The sequence below is a fragment of the Erithacus rubecula genome, assembly GCF_903797595.1.
Source record: "Erithacus rubecula genome assembly, chromosome: 9".
Classification (NCBI taxonomy): domain Eukaryota; kingdom Metazoa; phylum Chordata; class Aves; order Passeriformes; family Muscicapidae; genus Erithacus; species Erithacus rubecula.
Genome location: NC_136660.1, coordinates 17,931,842 through 17,952,327, shown reverse-complemented (window position 1 = coordinate 17,952,327; position 20,486 = coordinate 17,931,842). Strand labels below are relative to the sequence as shown.

Here is a 20,486-nt window from a genome sequence, read left to right as displayed (position 1 = left end):
TTTTTCCTCTGTGGTCCTAGATTCGCAGGAAAGCGTCTGCAGCAGGGGGACAAGGAGGGACGCAGGAAGAGATCTGCGTTTCCCCGGAGAGGGCCGGGCGGAGCGGGGCCGGGGCGCGGAGCGGGGCCAGGGTGCGGAGCTCCGGGAGCGGAGCGGGGTCAGGGCACGGAGCTCCATGCGCGGAGCTCCCTGCATTGAGAGGGCCGGGGCGCGGAGCTCCATGCGCGGAGCTTCATGCGCGGAGATCCGGACGCGGAGTCGGGCCGGGCACGGAGCTCCGGCCGCAGAGAGGGGTCGGGACGCGGAGCTCCATGTGCGGAGCTCCCTGCACTGAGCGGGGCCGGGCTCGGAGCTCCATGCGGGGAGCTCCCTGCACTGAGCGGGGCCGGGCTCGGAGCTCCATGCGGGGAGCTCCCTGCACTGAGCGGGGCCGGGCTCGGAGCTCCGGGCGCTCTCCGTGGTGCTGAGGCGCCGCCGCCCGGGGCTCCGTCGGCCCGAGAGCAGCGCCCAGGATGCCCCAGCGCTAACTTTTAATTATGTCAACCCCGCGTTTCGAGCATTAAAATTAAACAGACACCGAGCTGGCGAGGGGTGGGGGATTATATATTGCTTAGTTATCTCCTTGTTTTGCAGCTGCTGGTCCTGGGAGAAACTTGAGTCTCGACCGGCTCAGCGTTCTTCTGCTTCTATTTAAAAAGCAGCGACTTGGAGCACTTCCCCATGCTCCATTCTGCTTTCTCCCCCTCCTGTAATACGCTGAACTTGCAGGCTTCAAACTGCTGGGGAAAGTGAGTCTTGGAGCCAAAGCAGCAATGCAGCCCCCTCAGTAGAGCAAGGCCTGAGAGCGCCATAATGAAGTTATTATTATTTTATTAGAGGTTCTTATGATAAAACACTCTCTCACTCATCTCTTCCCGACGTCAGAGAAAAAGGAAAAGGCACATCTGTCTCTGTGCAAAGGGATCCTACAGTACTGGCCCTGTGTAGGTTTTAAAGCTCAGGAGGGAGAGACTGACAGGGGAGATGCAGGCAGCACCTCTGGGTTATGGCCTTTTTTTTAAGGTTACTTGACCTAAAGCTTGTGCTGCTATTTTATCGTGTGCAGTCAGATTTAGAGCATTGGTCTTTGATCTCGCATGGTGCTGTAAAAGCCATCTCAATTCATAGCATACTTTATTGCTCAGAGACTTGCCTGGATAGTGAGCAAATATCTGTTGTCAAACAAAGATATTCCTAAAAGTGTGTCTGTAGACATGTAAACATATATAAACCACATGAAGATAGCCTTCTACATCTGTTACTACTATGCTAAAATTATGAGGGAATGGATAAGATAGGATCACATCAAATCAATCTCAAGTCAAATTAATTTTTGCCTTGCTTTGCGAAAATAATGCTTCACAGGATGGAAACATAACTTCAACTTGAATATACATTAGGGGAATTTCCACATCTATGCCTAATGTAAAAGACAGAGCAGGTGATATTTCTAAGGCTTATTAGTGTTTATTTAATGAGATCATATGTAGAGAATCAACTTTCCAAAGACATCATCGCTTCAAAATCACTATTTCTGCACCTGTATTGCCTGTAACCATCTCCTTTGCTCTGGTATGAATATGCTGTCTTTAAACTCCCATCAGATCTAAGAGAGCCTGTGTAGATTTGCTCGCCCTTCCTGCACAGAACATTACAATCTTTATAAAATATTAAATTTGTGTAGTCTGCCGGAGAAGCAATTGTTCCAAAATAAAATCAGCAGTCTAGACGAAACATAGACACCAGAACTTATCAACAGTTGTCTGACTTACATCTTCTGATGCATCTTGAGTGGGTCATAATACCAACTTTATTTTCAGTGGTGCATAAATTAATTACACGCATTTAATAACCAAAATATCATTATATTCCCCCTTTAATATCATAAAGGCTTTACGCCAGGGAAGCACTTAATGTGCAGGGGGCCATAACAGGCTATTATCCTTGTGTAATGCTATTACAGAACCAATTATGCGCCATTATACTTGCTTTTTTTGCAGTTTATGTGATTTGATCCAATCCCGTGTCCCTGACTTGAAAATTTCATCTGGGTACTTTAAAGTCTAATTTTCACCCGGGCTGAGGCAAGGGCCATCTCTCTCCGCTGAGCCTATGTCTCGGATGCATTTTAAAAGTAATTGCGAAGGGTCCCGCCGCATATCATTTGCAGACGGGAAGCGAGCATAAATCCAGAGACCCCTCGCTGCGAACAAAATCAAACTTTGCCGTGGTACGATCGCTTGGAAAGGCGAGGCGTGTGCAGAGCGGCCCCCCAAAACCCATCGGGCGGCAATTGCGCGGCGCTCGGGGCTGCGGGCGGCGGGCAGCGGGGCCCGCACCCCGGGGCACCCCGGCCCGGGGGGGACACGCAGGGGGCTGCGAGCCCCGGAGCGCCAGCGCTCGGGAAATAATGGGATTGTGCTGCTGCCGTTCACATTCCTGGCGTTTGCTGAGAAATTACGGGTTTTTTTCTTTTCATCCTCTCCACCCCCCCCTGCTCTGCACACCACGTGGGCCATTTGTAGGGCCCAATAGACCTATCCAAGTTACTCACTGTAGACAGCGCTGGAAATAATCAGATTAAGGCCAATTATGCGTGAGATTATAAAGGCAAGTGCTGAGAGGCAGAGCATGCTGTAGACAGATATAAAGACATCTGGCCACTTCCAGAACTCCACAGAGCCCTTCTGTCTCTGCAGCCAGCAACTCACAGCGCCTTATTCTAAAGCAAAACACCCCAAACCTTACCGGTGATTTTTACTTCTGTTCGGTTTAGGTATGGATTGCTATATTAATGTACCTTCTGGATTTTTGGTTGGTTTGTTTGTTTGTTTGTTTGTTTGTTTTTAGTATGACTGCATATAAATTTGAATTGTTATTTGGGATTTTTTTTTCATTGCCTAGGACATTGCTCCCAATGTGTTGGATGCTTTAAAAAGAAGACAGCTTTTAGATTTTATTGCTGTTTCGTTTAGGCAGAATAATTTGGATTTTCTTTTAAGCAGTTCAATCTTACCTAGAAACATTTTTTTTTCTTTATGTAACTATTTGCTCCATAAAGGAATATTTGAGATGATACATAGATACATAGATAGATAGATCATAGATAGGTAGATAGACAGATAGATAGATGGTAGATAGATAGATAGATAGATAGATAGATAGATAGATAGATAGATAGATAGATAGATAGATAGACAGGAGAACACAGAGAGGCACAGAGGGGCACAGTCTGCTATTCCGGGCAGAAAGAAACCCAACAAAAAAACAAAATTTTGCTGATTCTGATTATTATACACCAGCCACGGAGTTTTCTGTCTTTGGCTTTTTAAATTCGTTGCACGGGGTTAGACACTACTTTCTCTTCTTCCTCTGGGATGGGCTTTGGTGTTACCATTGAGTTTCTTCAGGTGTTTTCTTCCGGCTCTTCACCTGTTCTGTTCTTTGGCTCTGTGTCCTCAGGTCTGCAGGAGGCAGCCCGGCGGAGCGTGGCGGTGCCCGAGCGGGGAGCTGGTGCGGGTCCGTGGGTGCGGGGGCTGCGGGGGAGCCCCGCGGGCTGGCCCCGCTCCCGGCCCCGCTCCCGGCCCCGCTCCCGGCCGCCGTCGGGCTCGCAGCTGCGGGCAGCGGGCGCCCACCCAGCCGCAGGGCCATGTTCTACTTCCACTGCCCCCCGCAGCTAGAGGGTGAGTGTTATCGCACAGAGATGTGTGAGTACAAGAGCTGAACTTGGAGGTGTCTGGGGGCGGGGGGTGCGCTGGGAACGGAGGGAGAAACTGTGACCGAACTTGCGCCAAGACTGTCGCGTACAGATACGTGCTGGGATAAGATGCAAATTTATAGAGACAACTAAATAGCATCCTTTTCCTTAAGAAAATACAACCGTCTCCCCCTCCCCCTTCCTAGCTCTCCCCTCTTGTCATAGAAAGGAAAGAAGGACCGCATGACTTTTTTTATTTTTTTTTTAATTTGATTCCTGTTGGAAAGGGCTTGGTTTTACACCCCCACCCCTGTCATTTTGCCACCTGCCTCCCCTCTGTGGATAGCGATCCCGCAGTTGAGCCTCAGGCTAAGAGAGAGATGCTTTTCTCCCCTCCCTGCACAGATGTTGGTGTCATGGCTGTAATCGGGACACTTTCAGGACGTGGTCACGCCTCTTCCCTCCAGCCAAAGGGACCGCATAAATCTTTAATGCTATTTTGCAAACATTCTGTGGGAGGATGGGGAAAAATGAGGTACAAGAGAAGAAAAAAAAAAAAAAAAAACCAAACCAAAACTGAAAACAAATATTTGGGAGGATGTTTTCTTTGCGTTATTGGTCAGAGACGTTTTAATTTTTACTATTATTATTGCTGTTGTTTTTGATGTCCTTTTTAAAAAACCGGCAGCTTTCAGGATTTCCCGTGTCACGCACCCCCGCAGATGCCCAGGGCCGTGTGTCCCCGCTCTCTCTGGCTCTGCTCGCAGTGCGTGGAGCATCCCGGAGCCCCCGGCGGGGCTGTCCCGCCGTGCCCGCTCACTGACGGCGGGGAGAGAGACCCGGGCCCCTAAAATCCCCCGGCCCGGCCACCCCGCTCCTGGCACGGGTCACCCGGCCAGAAAGGGGCTTTCCCTGGAAGTGGTCCAGCGGTTTCATCCCACTCCGGGGGAGGGTCAGCCCCTCGTTAAGCACGGCTTCCGAGGCTCAGCAGACCCCAGTCGGTTTGTGCATCCCTGCTAGAATATTCGCTGCCCAAAGTTTCCTCCGGGCGGGACAGGGGAGCCGGGCTGGGCAGGACATTGCGAGAGTCCCTCCCGCTGGTGCCACCGAGCTGGAAGGCGGCTTTGTTTGCTTGGTTTTGGCAGACAGCTTTGGAAACGTGCTCTTGCTTTCGCTTGTTTGTTTGTTTGTTTGTTGGCTGTGTGTTTGTTCCTCCGGTGGCGGCGCGGGGCCGGTGCCTGTGTTCGACGGCCCGAGACGGGGAGAGCCCCGCAGGCTGGAGCCTCTCCCGGCTTGGGCAGCAGCAGGCCCGGGGGAAGGGCCGATCTGTCCTGCCAAAGGGTGAAAACAGCGTTGGCACCACAAGTAAAAAAAATAAAATTAAAAAGTACACCTCTCTCCAAACCCCCTCACCCATCAGCAAACCAAAGAAGTGGAAACAGAAGCGCTCTGTTCGGCCAGCTTTTGGGCAGGAAGGGAGTGCCGCGTTCTGGGGGTCACAGGGACAGTGTTTAATACTCTGATGAGCGTCTCCCATGCTCTCATGTGCGAGGAGAGGGATCGGGGCCATGTTTATCTTCCAAATGATGCTGCAAGATGAGCGGTGACCTCCAGCCCACGTACCCCAGAGCACTCCAGGGGCAGGTCTGCAAGTGGGGTCACAGGGACACTCAGCAACGCTTCTGGGGGCTCGGGTACTTTTCTATTCCGTGAGAGTTTATTTTGGATTGGTTTTGTTTGTTCGTTTGTGGGTTTTGGTTTGAGTTTTTTTCTCTCTTTTTTTTTGGTTCGGGATTTTTTTTTTGTTGCTTGGGTTTTTTTTCTTTGGTGTGAGTGGTTTTTTTGGTCTGTTTCGTTTTGTTTGTGGTTTTTGTAGACTGTTTTGTCAGCTAACAGAAAGGGAGTGACACATTTCAACACGAGCACGCACGGGTGATGTGTGACTGGGTCTGCTCCGTGGAACGTGGTTGGCATCCCGGTGGGCACCCATCTGCCCTCTCCCGACCTCTGCCTGGGGACAAACCCCGCAGCCCCAGGGCGGCCTCCTCCAGCCCCGCTACCGACCCCCGGCGGTTCAGCCTGCTGGGCGGTACCGAGCTCCCGTTCTGCCCCAAAGCCAGGGCGAGCAGACGGGGCCGGTTCGGAGGGGTGCGTGGGGAGGAACCTGCCCGCGGCCCCGCTGCCTCCTGTCCCGGCACGGCTCCCTCGGCAGCCGGGCAGCGCTTTGGCGAGCTGCCGGCCGCACGCCTAGGTCAGAGCTTCGTCCCTTTAAAGCGCGGGTGGCCCGAAAAATGTTGTTTGCCGGGCTGGGGTGAGCTCCGAGCGGCAGAACCGCACGGTGCCGGGAGCCGGGGAGACAGCGGCGCCTGGGGTAGCGGAGATAGGGCAGTATTCCCCGCCTTGTGCCCTGTGCCCTGTGTCCTGTGCCACAGAGCCCAGCGGAGATGGGGCAGCACTGCCCGCCCTGTGCCCCAGAGCACAGCGGAGATGGGGCAGCACTGCCTGCCCTGTGCTCCAGAGCACAGCAGAGATGGGGCAGCACTGCCCTGTGCCCTGTGCCCTGTGCCCCAGAGCACAGCGGAGATGGGGCAGCACTGCCCTGTGCCCCAGAGCACAGCGGAGATGGGGCAGCACTGCCCGCCCTGTGTCCCAGAGCACAGCAGAGATGGGGCAGCACTGCCTGCCCTGTGCCCTGTGCCCCAGAGCCCAGCGGAGATGGGGCAGCACTCCCTGCCCTGTGTCCTGTCCCCCCGGGCTCTGCAGCCCCTAACGCTGCTCTCCATGCCCCGCAGGCGCTGCGCCCTTCGGAGGTCACTCCGCCGGCGACTTCGACGACGGGTTCCTGCGGAGGAAGCAGCGCCGCAATCGCACCACCTTCACCTTGCAGCAGGTGAGCCCGCTCCTCTCTGCCCCGGCCTCTGCACCCACTGCCCCTGCTTGTCTGCTCCCTGCCTGCTCCCTGCCTGCTCCCAGCCTCCTTCCCCCATGCCCCGTGCCATGCCAGCCCCATCCTGCCTGCCCCGCTGTCTCTGTGGCCCCTTTTTCTCATCCATGCCTGGCAGACACCCCCGTGGGACAGCCGAATCCCTCACGGATCTCTGCTCTCCTTCCCTCCATCAGCTCGAGGCCCTTGAAGCTGTTTTTGCTCAAACCCACTACCCAGATGTGTTCACTCGTGAAGAGCTGGCTCTGAAAATCAACCTCACAGAGGCCAGGGTGCAGGTAAACATCCTGGGGAATTACTTAACTCGGATACTCAAACTGGCAAACTTTTTAATTTTTTTTTTCTTATTTGACATCATGACTGCAGAGTGCACATTTGGCCAAAGAACGCAAATGAAGACGATCTGTCATTTTCATGATGCACTTTAATAACATCAACATAATGTGGAATATTAGATTAGGTTGATTAATCGGTCATTCATAATTAACTAGTGATAATGTTCTACACTAATTTGTCCGCGTCTCCAAGGTACTAAATTACATCAATGCACATCCATTTCCTTGCTTTTGGAGGGGGGGCGTGGTGCAGAGAAAAGAGCTGAGATGTGATTCTCCAAAGCAGCTATGGCCATGTCGAGCAGTGGGGTTAGTCAGCTGCAGGGAGCCAGGAACAAAGCTTCTGCACCTCTCAACTTCTCTCCCTTTTGCCTTCTATCTAAACACTTCATTCAGGCAGCTAAAGGGCTGCAGAGCAATTCCCACACCATTATTATGATCCAAAAAATACCACTGGCCATGATTATTCTTTCCACAGCCACGCTTTTCCAGCCCTTCCTTTCTTCCTTCTCCTCACTTTTTACTTTTTTTTTCCTTTTCTTCCCATATGTTTGTTTTTGTTATCCAGTCCATATATATGTGTACATGCTCTGCTAAGAGAAGCACTCCTGCAGTTGTCAGAGATGGATCCCTGTAACTCTTCAGGCATCCACCACAGAGTTGCAAATCGTTTTTTGAACACGATTATGCATTCATTTTTATTTATGGGGCTTTTCTGCACGCTGTTCTTCTATTTTTTTATTTTATTTAGGTGCTTGGGGTTAAGACTATGCAAAGATCTAATTGTAGGAAATATAATAGCTTGCCTTTTGTTCCCTAGGGTCATGTTAGTATCTCTTAAAACCCAATGGCTGAAGAGAGATAATGGAATTCACCACAGTAAATTGGGGATTGTAAACAAATTATTTCTCCTATAATCAGATTATGTGATCCTGATTATTAAATCTGAACATGAATCATTGGTCATATGCGGACAAATTAAACTGATTATTATTTGGAAATGAAAATCTCCTTTTACCACTGCGTTGTAGGTACTGGCTTAAAAAAATAATAAAAAATGCCATTTTGGCTATTGGTGCCTAAAGACTGAACTGCAAATTGAGATAAATGGGACAATTATCCAGCATTCAGAAGTGGAAGATCATAACTTCTTCCTGAAAGGTGCAAGGGTGAGATAGGGGTGGTGACAATTAGATTGCTGAGGACTGGTGTTTAGCCTTGTTGTTGGCTATTATGCAAACAGACAATAGATGCAAGCATTTGTTTAGCCTGCTTTCATGCAGGGACATGGGGAAACACAGAGGATGGGAGATATGTTTACATTTATACCCCTTGCTCATTCAAATATGATTAATGTGCTATAAAGCAGAGTCTTAATCGAAGATGATGTTGTCAAACAATAACTAAATAGGGAAATAAACGACTTCATCATGCTCTTTCCTCAGAAGCAGGCGAACTGTCAGTGCAAAGTCATTAAAATATGATAATGAAAAATAGCTCAATTAAATATTGTTATAGCTGTGACCTTCATTCAATTAAGACACAAGAAAGTGTCTGCATTTTGCTTTGCATTTAACTGCTCTAAATTTAGAATATAGATAAAATCATTATTCAATGTTTGCTGATACATGCAATTAAAAGGCAGCTAACTAAAATGGAATTGGAGAAGGAGAAGAATAATAATAACAATCTCGCCTATACTTGAATTCATATAATAAAATGTGGATTTCCTGACCTCAAAAAATGCTTGGCATTTTCCAAATCAAACATGGTGCTTTCAGCATATCAGCTCCAAGGTTGAAAAAAAAAAAGTTTTTTGACTAATAGTCAGGCGATAAAATTAAGAATATGAATATTTGTTTTGCATATGGGGAAAAAAATACGGTTTGGGAAACTGGTGCTCTATTCTGAGGTGACAGTGTGGCCTGAGGTGGGGGCAGTTGCACAACCACATTATTGAACTGCAGAATGATGTTCCAAAATTAGTACCTATCAGCTTTTGAGTCCTCTGAAAGCAGACTGGACATGAGAGGATGAAGAGCCAGTCAGAAAACGGGCTGGATAAGATGGCCAGATACACACCTTTTCATTCCTAACCTCTCTGATTCTAGCAGCAGCTGATGTAAAGACTTACATATGTTTTCATCAGAATGCTTAGATATGTGTTTAACACCATCCCTGTAAAAAAGCTTTTAGATGTGTTAAAGCATAGAAATCAGTGAGAATTAAATGTATCTGTAAAGGCATGTGATGAGATGCTTTGCTAACTAGCTCAGTAGTATCAAAACTATCACTTTTAAAATTTTTGTTGTGACATTCCTTTGGAATGTCTTTAGACATTTCTGGCTTGTTTTCCAGAGGCAGAAATATTACAGATACAAATGTAATCCTAAAACTCAACTAGAATATCAATGGGAATAGAAAATAAGAGGAAGATTTAGTCAAGGTACTAAATGCCAGAGTAACAATTTACAATCTCCTTGCTTCACACTTGGCTAAGCATGATTTTCACCTAGGATTGCTCTCCTGCTTCAGGTGTGGTTCCAAAATCGGAGGGCCAAATGGAGAAAAACAGAGAGGGGTGCTTCAGACCAAGAGGGCTCTAAGGAAACCATGGCTGAGGTGGCACCTCCTGCAAGGAATTTAAATTCCCCTTCTCCAGCAGATCAAACCAGGAATAAAAAAGAGGGTCTGGAGATCCAGCAGAGGTAAGAGTAATACATGATATCAGCTGCCTGCCTGTCTGTGGGGCAAGAATGCCTCATATGTGTGTATGAGCATACAGATTTGCTGCTATGCCATGACTACAGGCATCATCTTTGGAAAATGAGGTGTTTCTTGTGCAATCCACTGTTCCCTGTGGAGGTGCTGAGGAGCTGTTGGCTGAGGGAGCTGATGTTGTCCCTCCTGGGTCACATCTTGTGTGCTGAGACAGTAATGTGTTTGTGTGCATGCAGAAATGGAACCTGCTGGTTCTGGCTTTGTAAGGAAGTTGTTTTCTTTTTCTCCACCAGCCTGAGTCGAGCAGTGGGTCCTACAGGACCTTTCTTCCCTTCCTGCCTGCCTGGGACTCTTCTCAACACAGCCACCTATGCACAAGCTTTATCCCACGTCGCCTCTCTAAAAGGTAAATTACTTTACTTGACTTAGGGGTAAGCTCAAAGAGCATCCCTTTCAAGCTGGGTGGCATGGTCCCACTGCCCTCTGTGAGGAAACCTTTGGGAAATGTCAATTCCTCTTTCTGTTTGACTGGCAGCATTTGCACTGACTGATGCTGCATGTACCACAGTGAGTCTCCTGTTGCATCAATTGTGGCAAAACTCCTTCATTTTACTCTGACAGCTACTTTTTGTGAGGTCAGGGTTTCTCTGAACGAGTAAGACAGGTAGGGTTTGCTCCTTGGGAGATTTTGTTGTATATGCTTTTTTTTAAGAGTTAAATTTATTCTAATAAATTAGTTATATACATCCTTTTGCATTATGTAGTACCTGGCACCATTACTGATGCCTCATCCACTCTTTGCATGTGGTTTCTTTTGCATCTCTGCACAATCCAGACCTTTCTCTTCTTGGACAGTAGGTCCCCTTTGAGAACTTGAATAAAGCATGTTCCTGGGGACAGGTAGGGATACAAAGTAATTCCTCATGACCTGGGATCCAGGCTTCAGGAAGGGTACATCCCGTGCCTATATACTTCCAGTTTCCAAAAAGCAGCAGTATGCATCTTTTAAAAATAAATTATCTACTCATCCATTAGCTGTTCTTAGTCTTACAATTTATAAGACTAAGGGTGTAAGCAAGATGAATTCAATTTATAGATTTACAGGATGCAAAGCCTCATAGCAGTGCCAAGCACAAAAAGGCACATACATTTACTCAGTGTCCCAATGTGCTGCAATAACTTAGGAGGAAGTTTCTCAGTTAAAGACCCCCCACTATAAAGAAAAATGTCCTCTAATACATCTTATTATATTCTGTGGCATGCCTCATGCTCCCTGTATTCCCAGTTAAATCAGCACTGCCAAGGTATATTCTTGAAGCAAATGTTTGGAATTCCTGAGTTGTGTCCTGCCCCATGACTCCCTTCCCTCTTGTATTTAAAAAAACCTGAAGCCAGACACTCCACACAGTTACTGCTCTTTTGGTAGGTGTGGGACCTGAAATTTTGAATCAAGAAAGGACACACAGGTGTGACCTGAACCCTTAAAGGCTCATTGTCACCTGTAAGTGGGCAGCAGCTGTTTGGAGTGCCTGACTTCTCTTGGTCTCTGCCTTGTGAAGAGTTGGGGCTGGTGAATTTTCACTTTTTCCATTAGGCAGGAACAGCCTCTCTGGAGTAAATACAGCTGAAACCTTTCAGGCAAGAAAATTGTTCATTGATAAATGTACTCCCAGACAGGTTGAAAAGTGTGGAAAAAGGGTTGTGTTCAGTGAATAATTTAAATGGAAGTAAGGGGGGGGGGTTCGTCCTTAAAATTTATGTTCAAGCATTTTCAAAACTAAATGCATCAATATGTGTTCTCAGTTGCTTCATGTTTACATGTTGCTACATTTTAATAAAAAATTACCCAAATAAACAAAAGCCAAGCAAAATAAAATTAAAATATGATTTAAAAATTGTCATGAGGGGTCAGTGTTTTTAGTTGGTTGGGTTTTGTTTGTTTTGGGTTGGGTTTTCTTGTTGTTGTTGTTTTTGTGGGTTTTTTGGTTTTTTTTTTGTTTTGTTTTGTTTTGCTTGTTTGTTTTTATTTTTATTTATTTGGAAGAGTTCCTGACACTCTTTTCTTTGATTTTAAAGCTTAGCCTAATAAACTAAGAAACTAATAATTGGCTCTTTTTTGCTTGATTGAAGCTTTACAACCTAGGGGCAGAAAAAGTTCTGTTCCTGAATCTTTTATAGATATTAAATAGTCAGTTGCCCAGATTAAGAGATGGTGTCCCTGAAAAACTGGTAAAAAATGTAAATAGGAATTATTTATTTATACAGTTTGTATAGGAATGGTCAGCTATCACATGCCTGCATATTGTCTTGGTGAATAATGTCAGTTATACATGCAGTTCATTCCTGAAATGTCAATTTTGTATTTCCTGCCTAATACTAGAAATCTCCAGGTACATGCAAGAGGACTGGGATAAAGTGGTTTATTTTGATTTTATGAAATCCAGTTACATATTTGTGCATCTGCCTTTCCATCTAGCAGGAGCTCTCTGTGTCTGTCAGTGTATTCTACCCTTGCAAGGAGCTGGTGGTCTGAGCTGCTGCTTTGAGAGGAGCTCTTTTTCTTCTGCTGCCAGCTCTGCTGCTAGGTTTTAGTAATGTCAAATTTTGGCTTTGGGGTTACAGGGGAAGAACTTACTGCTATATGAGAGACCAGGTCTGATATATACAAGCAGAGAATAATTGTAACATCTTTCTTGTGGTATTAATATATGGAGCATTGTGTCCTCCTTCCTTGGCTCATCTCCACAAGTTCCTCTTTCTCCATTTCTCCAAGATAAAGTCACTTGGGCTGAAGTAGGGCTGTGCACAGCAGCCACTGAGCTATGGTCCTGTTAACTGGTGACCAGGGTAATCTGTAGAGCTTCTAAAGTGGCCCAAAGGTATCACAGGCCTAATGCACAGTTTGTTTTTGTTTGCTATGGGAACTCCAGGTGAACTCCAGGTTCATTTAAACCAGCATATTTGAGAGCACAATCAAGCTCATGTGTCAGTCTGGAGGAAGAGATAATTAATGGTTATGGGAAAGAAGGAAAGGACAGACACAGGGTTCACAAAACCTTAATATGACTGTCTTTGTCATATGCTCAGTTCAGTTTGTTTGACTCTTCATTTCTGTTTGAGACAGGAGCTGTGTGCATGTGGGAAATAGTATATGTCCTTATGCATCTTAATTAAGGGACCTGAGCTTCTGCCTTGAAAATCTAGTTGCATTTTGCTGCAGAAATTATGCCAGAACCCTGCCACAGTCAGTCTGGAGGCATAGGGCTTTCTGTTACATAAATCCCAAAAAACTCACACAGGGCATAAAGTTAGGAGCTGCTTGTTTTTTGGATTGCTTGGATAAGGGAAAATCCAACAAGTAGAAAGGTTTTCCAAAATTTTTAAAGTTTTATTGAAGAGTGAAATGACTGAGAGGTCTTCCCAGTATTTGTCTTGTGTGAGCCATGCTTTGAAATTACTCTGTGCTTTTGAAAGCAAGACAGTTATTCCAGAATCAAGGCATTATTTCACTACAAAATAATGCATGACCCTGCTTTCTTCTATGAAAGTGTCAAACCAAAAGCAGCTCCTCTAGGTGGATCTTGCAAACAGATATGTATTCCCACCACTGGGAGAATGATTCTGGCCTGTAAAGGGAATCACATTCTTCAGTGCAGTCGTAAGAGCTGCCTGCAAAACTATGAGCACTCTCAGCACATCAGGTTCTGCTAGGAAGTGTAGGTTGTTTTCTTAATCTTTTGAGGAGATGAGATGTGCTTTGTTGGACTTGTGAGTCAACACTTCGCTGGTGTCAGTGAATATCTGACTGATGCTTTAGGAGACAATTAAAATCAATACAGTGAATAACAAGTGATGATGGTGATATAAGTAATTAACAATTATTTTATGCTCTCAGGGATCATTTTCATTCTGTCATCTGAGAGTTCTCAATCTTTAGTGAAAAAACCTAATACTTCTCTTTCTCTGACTCTGCTTGGCTCCAAACCCAGGTTTCCAAAGCTACATTAAGTGCTTAGACTACAAGGTTCTGGGGTCTAATTTTTAATATAAAGATGTAATAGCTGAGGGTGAAGTTGGTCTACATGAGACAGGAAATCTCAAGACAGCCTTGTCTGGGGTAGGGACTAAACCTGCAAATTTGCTTTTAGAAAGACTGTGAAGTGCTCATTGGGCTTGACTCATGTGGCTCTGGACCCTACCTGTGTCACTTCCAGAATGAGGGGATATTGTTGGAGCATGAGACCAGGTCTGCTCTGATGAATAAGAAAGTTATTTTCCCTAGGCACTATGCCCCATGAACTGTGCTGTCTCTGAGACTGAGATTTTTTTTCCATCAAAGTGAGGATACCACAGAATGTTCTGTTAATAAAATGGGCTGGCTATGCTATGCAAAGAAACTGTTATTCAGAATATAAACTTTTCCAGAGAAGAGTGTATTATCACTGCACAGTTTTTCTCTGTTTCTATCAAATATTCTCTGTTCAGTAATACAACAGACCTTTTCCTGCCTCCTCCCTCTGAAGTTTAGCACACTGGGGGCTGTACTCAGCAGCAAGCATCTGTTACTACTGTATCATCTCCCTATGTATTATTCTGTCAGAAAATACAATTCTTCATTTGAAAAATTAGCACAAGGTCATAATTTCTGGGGTGTACAGTGTTTCCTACTTCAGGGATTTAGTGCTTCACCACTGGCCATACTCAGGAAAAGGTTTAGTCACAGAAATGAAATTTCTGATGTTCATTACTCTCTGAAATTGCCCTGATTTGACAACTATGCTACTTCATTGTGGTGACTTCGACAGTTCCATGATCTTCCAAGATGAAACACTTACTGTAAGCCAGGCATCTGCAGTCCATTTAGTAGATTTAATTGCAGACCTCAAAGATGAAGGGAAAATACTTGTTTTATTTATGGGCTGTATAACTATAGAGTCATCTGGAGAAGCTAGTGTTCTGTGCAGAGAGAGACCTCAAAGTACCTCCTTAATGGATGACAGCATGAATGCAATTCATTAATGCAGAAGATGTTATTAATGGGTGTAAACAAGAATCTCCGTTTTCCAGCGGATGTGTTCTGCCATTCTGGTGGCTGAGGCCAAGAGTGTGTCTGTTACGTTCCACTGAAATTTCCCCAGACCCCATGATGAGTGAAGTGTATGAGGAGAGAAATAATTACACTTGCCAGGGAATTACTTTCATAATTCACCCACAGCTCTGCTCTGTGCAAGTTCCAGCTCAGTTGGTTTTCACGGCACCTCCACAGCACTGATGGGGAAGCACGATTGCATTACGCCATCCAAATGGGTACTGCAGGGCACTCTTGATTAGGCTCCTTTATGGTTTGCTGCTACTGTGGTTGCTGTTCATGTTAGGGAGGCTTAATTGCAGTATCCAGGAAAAAAAACTAAAACAACTAGACCTACCTGTCCATTACATTTCAATTTCTGTTATGGAAAGATGAAGGGAATCTGCCCAGTTCCATTGGGCACTTTCCCTTGCCAACACTACCAAAGAAGTGTTCAAGGACCTAACTCACCCTTGAACTGGTGTTTATTGAATTGAAGCTTCAGTGTTTACTGTAAGACAGGGGAATGGGAATAGAACTCCTTTATTTTCAGGGTCATTCTTGGTTATGGATTTGCTGACTTTTCTCATGTAACATAGCCAATATATTAAGTGGGTTTGTTTGGCATTTTTCCTAGTTTACCTGCCACACTGACTTCAGAGAATCTAAACCATTTCTTTAGTATGCTGCAGATGCACGCACCTTGAAAAAATTATTTTGATTCCCATATCAAAAGTCCCCAGTTCTAGCACTGCCCTACCTCACAGGCAGAGATTTTTGGTTTTTTTTTACAAATACTAGGAAATACACAAGTACTTGGAGCCCTAAGATAGGAAATGGGTGCTGTCTTGTTCCTCTGGAACAAATCTTGATTAGGTTAGTGGACCTCAGCTGGGCAGGGGTCCCTGTTGATGAGATTGCCAAGCTGACAGTATTCAAAGGGCTGATTCTGTTCTCTCAGCTTTTTTGTGGGTGTTGTTGCCAGCCTTCCTGCCCTAACAGGCAAGTCATGGCTTCTGATTTTTTTCAGTTTGTTTCTTTTTGGAGAGTACTATTGGCACAAATAAAGGAGGATGAAATCCTCCAGTTCCAGTGTTGAGTTATTTAGACAAAAGGGCTTCTGATGATAGAGCAACTGAACCACATCATCAGCTCTTTGCTGTTTCCACTGGACATATAGGGGTCATAGCCAAGGAGACATGAAACTGTAACATTTGGACTCTGCTGTCACCTCTGAAGTGCTTTTCCATCCTCTGGGCAGCACAGGGTACCTTAACTAGTTTCTCAGTAGAAAGAGAAACCATTCTAGTATAATTCCAACAGCCTTGAGGCTAGCCCAAAATAAACTGGGACCATCTGATGCTTTTCCATTTCAGGCATTGAGTTAATGCTCTCCTTGTTCTGAACTTCCTGATTCAGAGCTCAAGAAGATTTGGATAAAGCCACTTTTGTGTTTCCTGCTTGTGACTTAGGCTTTAATAGAATATTGGTGTCATCTGCGAAGTTCAAGAGGGAGCTCCCTTTGAATCAGCTCCCACTGGTAATCAACACTATGAACTTGAGGTTGCTGTTGACCTTCCAATCCTTGTGAGAGGGAATAGAGCTGAAGAAAACTAATGTGACTGCTATGAGAAGTTAACAATAATTAAATCAAATATAATATTTTCTCTGAAAATTAAACAGCATGCTTTGATATATGAGGATTTTAAATGGGATTTTTTTCTCTCCTTCCCTCCATGTCAGGTTGTCATTCAGCTGTCCATATAAAATGTTGATATGCACAAATAATAAAATAGGAAGGGAATGTGGGGTTTCCCTATTGGAAAGACTACCTATTAAATTTTTTAAGCCCTTGACTTGAAATACAAAATACATGTTTAAAAATTTATATTGATGTTTATGTATCACCACTCCTATCTCTCTCTTCCCACCTGAAACTGAACCATGGAACTGCACAAAAGAGTCCACAACGAAAAATGTAGATCAAATATTGTTACAATTTAAATGTGATGTTGGCAGAGACAAGACAAAACTAATTTAATTTTTCCTGTCAGTCTCTGTAGTAGATCAATTAAACTGCCAAGTGGATCAAATATTTCAGACTGTATTTATTACATTAAGTATTTATGTTCAGGCTGGGCATTTAAAGTATGATCTCATATAGGAATAGAAGGAGGTTCAGATCAATCCAGCAGAATTTGCTGTAAGTTAATGGAAATCTAATTGTGTATTTTAATTTTGTGTATAGGAGGCAGTAAGTTCCTGAAAGAAAGCAAACAGCACCCTGTCTGTACTGCAGCAACTTGATACAGATCCTGTTAAACTAATCACAGAAATGTTGGTGGGAGCTGGATCAAGATTTAGGGTTAACTGCTGAACCCTCACTGATTTTGATGGAAGCTGCATGCCTGAAGTGCTCTGAAGATTCAAAATAAGTAGGAACAATTCCTTCCTTCCCCACTGTGGGCTCAGGACTACTGCAATAAGATGTTAAAAGCCACTGCTGCCTGCTATGTATGGATGCCTTTTTCCTGGTCAGCATCATTTTTCTGGAGATTGTGGGCTGAGTGAGGGGCAGGTGGAGGCCTTGGACTCCTGAGTGTCCCATTGTTGCTCTTGGCTTTGTGCTGGCAAAGTCCAGTACATTTCATTGGACTCATTAGCTGCAGATTCAGATGGTTGTAAGGTAGATTCCACCTTCTTTACAGCATACATTAAAAAGGAATGGGGCTAAATCCTATTCTCCTCTATTCTAGCTGGACCCTGGCTGCTTTTTGCTTTATTTTTTTACGTGTGTGATCTGTTTGCAAGTATTTTAACCTCAGTGGAAATGAAAGGAATGGTTTATGGGTGAATTATTGCTAGAGATAGCTTGGTTTCCACCACAGGTAACTGCACCCTCAGGTTGCAGAGCCACTAGGTAATATCAGGGCTAATTATTAAGCAAAGAGCTTAGGCTGGTACTGAATACTGATAAATATTTTATTCCTCTAACAACGGAACGAAGATTATTCTTAGGGGATGGAGTCAATTCCTGCTTTTTTGAAAAGGGGCAGACTGCTTTCCACTCCTCCCCACCTCCCACTGAGCAGTGTCTGTGCCCAGTCCTGCATTAGGCACTGCAGACCAACTCTCCCCTCAGCCTGGGAACTGAGCAGCTGTGTCTGAAAGCCTCATCCAGTCTGTGCTAGAAAGCAGCAGTGCAAAGGCAGCTGATGCTCCTGCAGGCCTCCTGTCTCTGAGCAGAACCTGAAGATGTGGGACTTGGTGCAAAAGACCTGCTGCAAACTGCAGGGACTCTGAAGGGCTTGTCCTCCCTCTCATTAAAACAGTAGCTGTGATTCTACAGGGCAAAAAATAACTTTGTGAGCCTGGCTGGTGGTGGCAAAAACTGTAAGTTGTGTTACTGAGTAGATATTATTATAAACCCTCCTTCTGAACTGCTCAAAACAGCTGCAGAATTGAAGACTGAGCTTCCTAGAGATAAAAGCAAAAGAAGCAGAGATTTTAGTCAAGTGCTGAAACTTGCTTGTGCTTAAATGCCTGGACCCATGAAAATGTTGGTGTGCTGATCATATGCTTTTTCAGAGAAGCATTACAAGAGAAAAGGGTTCTTTCCATTTATATAAATAAGCTGTCCTTAGTAGACACTGTTTTTTGAAGTACAAAGAATACTTTTTCATGAATGTTACTGGCAACAACAAATCTCTGACAATTGCTGTGGAGAAGTCTTGCCAACATCTTGAAAACAAACAACTGGCTGCCTTCATTCCTAGCAGATGGGTGCTGACCCGTTGCTACCAAGAACAGAAGTGTAAAACTCTGTAGGTTATTAGTTCCATCACTTAGTCATGAGCCATTTAACTCAAATATTAACTGCAGAAATTAAAGCAAGTCCTTGGCTTGGAAAGATCAGGGGAAGATAGTGCATTGTGTCAGGATGTGTATGGCTGGGCTGTTTCTTGTTGAAAGGTAGTATATCAGCAAAAGGCAGGCTTTAGCCAGGGGTGTACATGAGAATGTGGAGTTGGTGTGGCCTCCAAGACCCCTGGAAAAATGGTAGCTAATAGTGTCTGTTTTTTTAACCAGAGAGTAGATTCAAGAAGGAGCTCAGCCATCCCATCCTGCCTCCCCATCTTACTCCTCTGACTCATTTTCCACTATTCAATAGATGCCTCTAAGCTGGGTACCAGTGTGGCTTTTTGGGATGAATTCCATGTCCTGCCCAGTGATCAACCTACACTTCCAGATGTGCTTGTTAGGGAACTGTCCCAAGCTCCAGCATTATCAAAGAGAAACCAGAGGAAGACCCTGGAAGGCAGCTGGTGGAATGAGGACTGCCTCTGTCAGTGGGTTGCAGGGAAGATTTTGGCTTCAAGAGAGAGGAATCACTTCATCAGCTCTCCAGTGTTTTCTTGGCTGCTCGGAACACCCATGTATCTCAAATGACAGAGTGGAGATGCTCTGGCCCATCTGTTCTGATGGGACTCTTAATCTGTATCACAGCAGCAATTTTAGGTTGCCTTGGCTCACTTCTGGAGGCTGTTCTCTTTGAGGTGTCACCCTTATGCAGCACAGATATTGATGGGTAAAGGTAGAACAGACTCTTGCCTTGTAGACATGGTGACAGTGGTTGGCAGGGGCCAAGAAGTATCTCATTTTACAGTGTGATAGGAGAAGGTCATCATAACAAGTGGAATGTTTTCACCCTTCTCTCTGCTATAATCTTTCAGGATAAGTGAAAAGATAAGTGACAGGTCCCCTACACTCATTCACCAGATGGTCAAGCTCAGTGTAGAGGTGGAGGGCAGGGGATATCTCCAGCATGGAACTCATGGCAGCCACACAACAGCAGCTTGATATAAGCGGAGAGAATGAGCTGAGCCTTGCTTATGAGGAAATCTCATGTGTGATCTGAACTTCACTTCCCACTTGTGTCTCTACTTCCCTCTTGCACTGTCTGTCACCCTGGATGACTTGACAGTGTAAGACCTTTCTTACAGGATCAGCAGAGCAGGAGATGGGTTTTCTAGCCCTAGCGATGCAGAGGACACCTGTGTACTCCCTAGAGGTCAATGCCCGCACTGAAGGTCGCGCCATGTCTCCTCCTCGGGCTGACCGCGGCGGGAGCAGCCGGTGTGCAGGCCTCCCCAGCAGTGACGGTGCCTTGTCTGCTTCCTCCGCAGGGAGCCCTCTGTGCTCGTGCTGCGTCCCCGACGCCATGGGCCTGTCCTTCCTGCCGCCCTACGGCTGCCAGAGCACGCGCACGGCCAGCGTGGCCGCGCTGCGCATGAAGGCGCGCGAGCACTCGGAGGCCGTGCTGCAGTCCGCCAACCTGCTGCCCGCCGCCGGCAGCCCCCCGCCCGCCAAGGACCCGCCGCCCTCGCCGGCCCAGGAGCACACGGAGGGCGAGAAGAGCGTATGAGCCCGGCGGAGCCAGGACTGCCTGCGGCCTGGCGGGGCGCCAGCGGCCTCCCCGGCTCCTTCCCGCACCCTCGCTTTTCTTGTGTCGCTGTAGGTCCATTGCCCCGAGTTATCAGCGCTGTCTGTGTTTGGAAACGTTGGTGAAACTGTTTTTATCCCCTCCCTGCCCCGTACATCCCAGGGACACTGAGAGGCCTGGGATCCTGGCTTGCTCCTGCGCATCGGCACTGCCCATCCCGCGTGGAACGGATGGCTGGG

At 46.0% G+C, this 20,486-nt stretch overlaps 1 protein-coding gene across 1 annotated transcript; it reads left to right on the top strand.

The window, feature by feature from the left end:
- Positions 1–3,688: 3,688 nt before the first annotated feature.
- Positions 3,689–20,229, top strand: DRGX (dorsal root ganglia homeobox; the record flags this gene model as incomplete). The annotated part of the gene is made up of 6 exons (XM_079312480.1): positions 3,689–3,722; positions 6,529–6,626; positions 6,857–6,958; positions 9,551–9,723; positions 10,030–10,142; positions 19,991–20,229. The coding sequence occupies 6 exons, from the start codon at positions 3,689–3,691 to the stop codon at positions 20,227–20,229; spliced, it is 759 nt and encodes a 252-aa protein (XP_079168606.1).
- Positions 20,230–20,486: the final 257 nt, after the last annotated feature.